Below are 8,558 nucleotides of genomic sequence, written 5' to 3'. Positions count from 1 at the left end.
AAGAATGGTCCCCAGTTACCGCGAGCCAGCTGCGTGACCTTGGGCGACTCCGTTAAGTTTTAGCGAAGGGTGATAAATGGTCTGTAAAACGGCCTTAATACCTGCTCTGAATACCCCCACAAGGCTGTCGTACACCAGGAGTGAGATGTTTAAAGTACTCCTAAGTAATTTATAAACTGCAAAACGCTTCCCAGCACAAGCGTCCGCTACAGAACGCGACGACACCGAGTCGGCTTTAGAAGTCCAGTTACTGGAAACCACTCCAGTTTCGTCCTGCTCCCACCTCCCACGCTCAGGGTGGGCGAGCGGAAGGAGATTCTCAAGGGAGAAGGCCTGGAAAACTGGCTAAGCAACGAAGCGAGAAGTTCCTTAGCATGGGTAAAGTTGTTGGCGGCATTTTTAAGCCCCTAGAGTGACATAGCGACTCCTAGCCGACATGACGGACCTGAGTGCGTGACTAGCGCGGGAGCCAGTCCCCGGGCCACCTCCCTGCTCGAAGTCGGGCCTGGTCAGTACCCTCCCAGCGCAACCCCGGACCAGGGACCCCCGACTTTGCCCTAGTCCCCAACCCCCACAAATCACCTCCCTTGGTCCCCCTCCACGTGACAAGAGCCGGAACCGTCACTTCCGGCGGCGCGGGCAGCGCGCCTGCGCGAGGCGCCAGGCCTCTGTGAGCGGTAGGCAGCAGCGCCCCCCACCCCCTCCAACGGCCACGAGTGGCGGGCGGCTCGGTCCGGCTGGGGCGGCGGCAGCGCGACGGGCTGCGGTACTGCGGGTTTGCAGCCAGAGACGTCCAGCCCACTCCCTGGAGGGGCCGGCCGCCCCGCCTCCTTCGCTGTCTCCCTCTACCCCGGCTTGAGCTCCAGGCGCTTAGCGAGGCGGCGGGGCGCCCGGGGCACTTGCGGAGGCGGTGGCGTCGCCCCTGCACTCGGACCCGCCCCTCGCGCCCCGCCCCCGTCCCGGCCCTCGCCCACGCCCTGCTGCGGGAGCTGGCAGCGTGCAGCGGAGCCTCGGGAGCGGGGCGCGGGGGCCCGGGCGTGGCTTGGGGAGCGGCAGCAGATGTGGTTTGGCGGGCCGCGCGCGGCAGCGACCGCTCTGAGGCCGCCAGCGGGGCGCGACCCTTGCGGAGCGCCGGCCTGCGCGCCGCGGGGCCAGGGACTGCTTTCTCTCCCTGCCCTTGCGCGCTCGCTGCGTCCGGTCCGAGCCACGCGCGGCGGGACCGATGGAAGCAGTTCTCTCGGGGAGTGCCCAAGTCGGAGGCGCGCCGCGCGGGGCGGAAGCGGGCGCGGGTGGCGGCTGCGGGCCGGCGCGGGTGCGGACTCGGCTTGCTGTCGGGGGTCCGTGGGGTCCGGGTGTTCGCGGTCGGCCGCCACCAGGTCACCCTGGAAGAGTCGCTGGCCGAAGGTACGGGCGTCCGGGGAGGCTCGGACAGGCAGGTGAGGGAGGGTTGGGGTGTGGCGGCGGCTTCTCCGGGTCATCGCCCTCCGAACTGACTTTTATACCCCGTTGTTCCTCCGCTGCCGGGCCAGCGGGGGCTCTTAAAAGAGTGACTCGGGCTTTCTCTCTTAAGCTGGCTTTTCTTGCCGCTGGCTGATCTGGCCGGTGCACAGTTATCTCACGCCTAGTTTAAATCATTTTCAGTGCTTTTTGACGCGAGAAAATAGATAGAAGACGCTCTAGGAAGTGGGTTGGTGTTGTGATTGGGCCAGTGACTCATTAGAGGGTCAGATCGAGCAGGATTGAAGCTCTGTTCTGCCAGCTGTGGCTCAGAGGAGTGTCATGCGTTGGCCTCTTCAGCTGAGCCTCCACCCGCGCTGCAGGGCATAGGACCCTGCAGCCCCTGGTGTCAAGCTCGGGTTTGCAGCAGCTCAGTCATATGTTGAAAAACAATGTATTTGTGTGCATGTGTGCGTGTGGGAGGTGATCCTTTGCTCTAAATTCAGTTAGTAGGTTGCACTGAGAAGCAGGTAAACTTGAAGCCCATTTGTGTTGGACAAGGTGCTATTCATGCCCTCCCGGTATGTCTCTCTGATAGTAGTTTAAAAGGTGATATGAAAGCAGGTTAACTTTCGTTTGCGAAGTTTTGTGGTCGGTCCTTCATGACCTGGAACAGGTTATGACGGCAGGTAGAAGTCTACTTACAAAAAAAGTTTACTCCATTTTAAAAGAAAAACTTAGAATTTAGTTTTGTATTTCTGGCATAATTGCCTTGTAGAAAATACTTGCCCTGTGTGCTTCATGCTTCATTGGCCTTTGAGTTTTAATTGCAAAATGACATTACAAAATAAACTCTTTAAAAGAAATACTTTTGTTGATAAATGGCCCTTTTAAGTTCTATGGTTAAGATAAAAGAAATCGAAGAGTGGATTAAGTTCTCCGAGAGTTAGACGTTGATGTGGTTTGAAAACAGTAGACTGAGATTTTGCTTGTATTTTTTGAAATGCTATAAACAACAGTACATTAGCACAAGGGAAAAAACCTGAATATTTTTGTATTAAATATTTGAAAGAGAAAGAAATCGTGAATTATTGAGTTGTACATATTGTTTCGTGAACCATTGCTCAGAATAATGATCTTAGCCGAAACTTGGAGAGGTGGGAGGAGGATCCTTAGTTTTTCAGAAGAATGAATATGTGGTGAGTGGTATTTATTAAAGATTTACTATACTATGAAGTTTTCTAGCTCTTTATTACACATGAATTTCAATTGTTGGTTTAGATTGTGTTGTAGGTTTTAAAAACACATGGCTATTAACTCAAATGCCATATTCTGTCTTCGAATAGTTTTAATAACTAATTGAAGTGTAGCTTGAGTAGTGTTACACTCAGTTCATTCCACCAGATCCCAAAAGGGTGTTTTATTTAATAGAAAAAAAAATGTTGACATTTCACAAACTAGGTTTTGAATTTGTAACTGGTATCACTCACTACCCTAAGCATATCTTATCACCACCCTAAGCAAGCCATTTTCAATAAAAAATAATTTTGGAAAATAAAAAATAAAGATGAATTTCAAAAGGAGAGTTTGTTCAACCACAGCGAAGAATAAAACTTTATTTCAAGCGCTAATGTCACTGTTAGAGTGTTCCACTGACTTTGGCCATAAATGTATCATTTCTTTTGAAAAATCAATAATCAAATGCTAGGAGGAAGCAAGGGTTGAAGAAATCCTTTTGGAAGATGAAACTTCTCTATCCCACACCCCAGCTTTAATTTCTTGGAAGGGAGGCCAAGGCCTAGCTTTTCTTTCCTTGTATGTTTTTTCTGTCTCCATCACCCACACAACTGGAATTGTCTATGTATAATCAGTTTACTTTTTGATCCTGGCCAGTCTGTTTTTATTTCAGATGCTTAATATCCCCTCTCCCTTCCAAATAGTGCCACAATTTAGACAAGATGTTTAAGCACAAGTCTAGTTCGCATTTAAGTTTGATTAATCAATAATTGGTGGATCTGCCTGATTATTAGATTGGGCCATGTGCTTGTGAAAATGCATTGAAATTTAAGAGTATTTGATTTGGGGAGAGGCATACCACTGAGTAGGAAAAGTGGTAGAAGCTAAGTCAGACCAAAGCACAAACTTGGTAGGTTTTGCATTTTTTGCTTTGGCCCAAAGTTGTTTAAACAGAGTTGGGAAGACCCGGTAGATGCTGTGCCCTGAAGTGTTTTTGCCATGCTCCTGCAAATATTGGTAGCTTACTTATAATGACCTCTGCAGTGTCTTTTCAATAAATCAGTCCATCTCTCTTGTTATTTGTATATAATTAGTTACGTTCCAAAAAGTCACTGTGAAAACTGGTTTAGCAAATACTGAAGCACGGCTCCTACTACAGTATTAGATTCCTGAAAGCCTCTGGTCACAACATTTTTGTCAACTGATTAAGATACAACCTTGTTTTATGTGTGTTGCAGCCTAAAACGCACCTTATTTAATATATTTGGTTGATTTATTAACATTGAAATCATGGCCAACAGCTCTGTAATTCATGCCTCAATGAAGATTATCTAACATTTGTATTTTCTCTGTAGTCTTTGTTCCTTGAACACTAGACAGCACTTTAGCACTATGTTTGGGGACTGTTTTCAACAGTGAAATCACCAACAGCAAGCACAAAATGAGAAAACATGGCACTAAATAGACCATGAAAAGGACATTTGTTTACAGTATGTAAGCTGAAGCAAGAATGTGCATTGCACATCAGTAGACTCACATTTTTCACAATTGTGCACATGTCTGCAAATGACAGTGGAAGTGCTATGAGTAATGATTTTGGGGGTACAAATGTTAGTGAGTAGATGAATTTGCAAATATAGTATCCCCAACTAATGAGGAGCAACCATTGTTATAGGTAGATATGTATATACACATTTTATGTCTATAATTTAAAAAGCATATTCTCAGGGGTAGGTTGTATGTTATAACTAAACTGTTAACAAGTTTTCTCTCTGAAACATTATATATACTTTGCATCATATCTTTGTAGTCAAGCACATAAATGTCTGAAAATAGGACTTGCACCTTTTAGTTCCTCCTCAAAGTTGGAAGGACTGATAGCATAGTGAGGCAGTTCATGTTTTTTTTCTCAAAAACTGTTTAGTTTAGGAGTCTGTGCTAAGCAGATCCCAACTTTGGTCTGTAGAAATGAGGGAGAGCCATATGTTGGTTTTAGCTTCAAACAGTGACAAATTGTCAGGCTCATATAATTAATTCAATGTAACCTTCCAGGTTTTTACTAAAACCTAGTATTGGCTTGCTGACCACATGCATCACCTTTGCATAACAAGCCTTTGGTGCTAGTCTGAGGAATTTAGTACTGATTGATAATAAGTTGGTTTTTGAGTAGGGGACACTGTTTTCTCTAAATGTCCTTGGTACAAAGGGGACCTAAAATGGGTTGTTGAGACTGGGAGAGCAGAGATAACTTGTTGAGATAATGTAATCACGAGGTTATGGGGGCTGGATAGGAATGATAGTGTGAATATGGTGATGTGGGTGAGATTTACTGAGATGAATGTTGGGGGTTATTGGCTTGGTAGTAATTGGAGGCCAGGAATTTACCATAGGGTTCTTTAAAAATAGCTCGGTATTTCTCTTAGAGTTAAATGCTTAGATAAGCTAAGTATTAGCCAGTTCTCATTGTTAATTTTTCAGGAAGGTTGTACTATACATCTGCTTTTGCACTGTAAATTAGTAGGGAAATGATAGATTTAAGCGTTGTATCTCATTTGCAGAAACAATCTGTGGCTGCCCAGTAACTTCTAAGTTAACATTCCCAAGAGAAGACAGAGAGGATAGAAAGAAGGGGAGAATCGAATAAAAATATCAACAACTGTTAACTACTACACAACTTCCTTAAATGCCTTTTGTGTGCTAAGCACTGCTAGGTGCTACTTAACATAGCAGAGGACAATAGTGGAGGTATTCTTTTGGCCTATGAAACTTACAGATTAGTGTGGAAGATAAACGCTAAACAAGCAAACGAAAATCACCAAGTTACTGTAGTTAAAATTTTTGATATGTGTTGTGAAGACAATGCGCAGGGTTTTATGAGACAATTCAGTTTGGGGGGTCAAGGAAGGCCTTTTTCATCTTTCAGCAGAAACCTGAAGGATGAAAAAAGTTAGGTAAAAACAGAGGTGTGAGGTCGGGGTGACTTGAAGTATGTCATGAAGACTGAAGTCTCTATGTGAGGGAAGGAAGTTTCAGAAACTGAAATATGCTCAGAGCTGTGGACTACAGTGAATAAATCACATGTAAGAGAGATCCAAGATGATGTTGGCAAGGTAACCAGGGTCCGGGGCTTAGTATACCATGCTGAGGAGTTTAGGTTTTATCTGAAATGCAGCGGGAAGCTGTTGAAGGATTTGAATTGGGGCACTGACATGCTCTGATTTGTATTTTTACAAGATCATGCTGATTGCTGTGTAGAGAGGTATACAAATTATAAGGTTAGGATGGTGACAGTGGAGATGAAGATTATAGTGCTTAAATGGGAAGACCTTGTGGTGGTCATAGGAAGTGTTAGGAATGACTTGCTTATGAATCTCTCAGGTGAAAGTACCATTTGTGAACATAAGGAAGGAACAGATTTTTTATTTTATTTTTTTGAGGTGTTTGGAGGACAGCCTGTAGTTCCAGACATGTTTAGAGACGTGTTTGGATGAGATATCTGAGAGGAAATATCAAGTGGGAAGTTGGGTATGTGGTCTGGAACTCAGCAAAGGTGTTTGGGCTTAGAGATGGTACTTCTGATTGATGAGTGAACCCCTGGCTGTTATTTAAAGCCCTGGGAGAGGATGGATTTAGGGAGAGTGTAGGAATGAGAAGGTGCTCATTGAAGGACTCCTCTAGTGCATCTGTCTCTGACATTAGTGTTCATTGTAAACATTCAGAGGATTTGGTAAAACACAAAGTGCTGAGCCTGGTCCCCAACTTTTGATTATGTCTGAGTGAGGCCCACTCTTTCAGTGATACAGATGCTGCTGGTTCAGGAACCACTCGTTGAGTACCACTGATTTAGAGCGGGTGAAGAAGACTGAGAAGAAGGTGCTAGAGAGGTATGAGGAATACCAGGACACTCTGATACCTGGAAACTTGAGAGTATTTCAAGAAGGGAAGGGAGTGAACAGTTGTGTTGCTGCAAAGTTATCTTACTTGATCACATTTTTTGACCTGGCATTCACAGTTATTCCTGCTCACTTCTTATCTTTAAAAGCTTACCTGTAATTATTTGCTGGGTGAATACTCTTTGCGCCTGGCGCAATGTGCTCCACTCCCTGTTGGTCCGTAACTGAATCTTGTACTTGCCTAGCACTCTGCCTTCGCCTTTGTAATCCCTGTTTCCTAAGTACTGGTTGTCATCACTTCCTCCTTTGTGTAGACGCTTGTAACTATTTGCTTTTTCCTCTCTTGTCACTTTTAACCTGTCTTGAGATGGAATTATGTAAGCACCCAGAAACACTAAGGTTGTTAACTACTGTTCCTCTGTCACCTCCACTACCAGATAGACAGACTCTGTTTTAATTGATATTGTATCACACAAGTTGGCCATACTGTAAACATTCAGCTACTTCTCAAAGGAAATGATATTTGACTTTTCTTTTTCTTTTTTCTTTTTAATCAGATGATGATCTTCAGTAGAATTTAAGGCCTAATTTGCAAATTGAAGAGCACCCATGGAGGGCTGTTTACTGGACTATCAGACGTTTTGTACTTAGGCCAGAGGGCTCTGAACTTTTTAGTTTGGTGAAGACTAACAGCGGTTAAGGCAGTGTAGTTTCACTAGGCAACTTGAAACAGGAAAGAAAGAAAGAAAGAAAAAAAACCCAGATGCCCCTTGTAGTTATCTTGCTTTATTGACGTTATATTTTATTTATCCTACAAAGGTGGCTGAGTTTTAAAAAAGTATGTTACGTGCAATTGTGAAATTGTTTTACATTTTGTGGTTGATTTTTGGCAGCTTTTTTTGGGTGCTGATCTTTTTGAGAGTAGAACCAAGGTCTATTCACCTGTGCCTTCAGTTGTCCAGTAGTACTTACTCAGCACCTTTTTTATTGTTGTTTAATTAAGCTCTTAGAAAACATTGTTTCCTATTCTGAAACAAGGAGTTAATATCTATTATGAAGATTAGAGAAGATAATGTGTGACAGTACCTAACAGTGCATTGACAAATCTTTTCATAAATATGAGTGAACTTTTAAGTTCAGATTTAGTTATAAGCTTTCAGTGAAATCTGATTTGGAAATTGTAGTGACTTGATTATATATTTGGTGTCACGTTTATCCTGAATAAGTATCACATTTATGTTTGCAAAATATCTGAATAGTTTGTTAGATAATTATGTGTCCCTCAGCCATATTGAATTTTCAAGTTTCAGTCAGCTGTATAAAATTTTGACCTATATAGTAGCATATGATTTCACAATAAAATGGAAATTATTTGCAACAAAGGACACTATATACAACATTATTAACAAATGGTTCTCTTTTGGATTATGTTATTATTGTAGTGATAGCTCCTAGGATGTAATTTTGATTGTCCATTGATGTATTTCCTCTAGAGGTAGTAGTTTTATTCAAGGACAAGCTACTGACACTAAAACAATTCTAAATTTTCAGTATTCCAAAAAAATAGTGGAAATTTATAGTGCATTTATCTCCAGTGAAGGAGCTAAATTGTACAGGATGGGCATGGTGGCTCACTCATGTAATCCCAGCACTTTGGGAGGCTGAGAAAGGTAGATCACTTGAGGCCAGGAGTTCAAGACCAGACTGGCCAACAGGGTGAAACCCTGCCTCTACTAAAAGTACAAATATTAGGCATAGTGGCACGTGCCTGTAATAACAACTACTCAGGAGGCTGAGGCAGGAGAATCCCTTGAGCCTGGGAGGCAGCGGTTACAGTGTGGTGAGATAGAGCCATTGCACTCCAGCCTGGGTGACAGAGCAAGACACTGTCTCAAAAGAAAAAAAAAAAAAATATATATATATATATATATATACACACACACACACACACAAATTAGCCAGGCATGGTGGCATATACCTGTAGTCCCAGCT

General features: G+C 43.5%; 1 protein-coding gene across 1 annotated transcript in view; it reads left to right on the top strand.

The window, feature by feature from the left end:
• The first annotated feature begins 1,059 nt into the window (after positions 1 to 1,059).
• The window catches only part of BMP2K (BMP2 inducible kinase), a 142,478-nt gene continuing 134,979 nt past the window's right edge, over positions 1,060 to 8,558 (top strand). The window contains exons 1-2 of the mRNA XM_017876597.1: positions 1,060 to 1,252; positions 1,336 to 1,404. Of these exons, the coding sequence (XP_017732086.1) occupies positions 1,060 to 1,252; positions 1,336 to 1,404 (262 nt within the window). The remainder of the gene's footprint in view (positions 1,253 to 1,335; positions 1,405 to 8,558) is intronic.

This window comes from Rhinopithecus bieti, unplaced genomic scaffold, assembly GCF_001698545.2.
Source record: "Rhinopithecus bieti isolate Rb0 unplaced genomic scaffold, ASM169854v2 scaffold_8675, whole genome shotgun sequence".
Taxonomy (NCBI): domain Eukaryota; kingdom Metazoa; phylum Chordata; class Mammalia; order Primates; family Cercopithecidae; genus Rhinopithecus; species Rhinopithecus bieti.
This window is presented reverse-complemented; position numbering and strand designations above follow the sequence as displayed.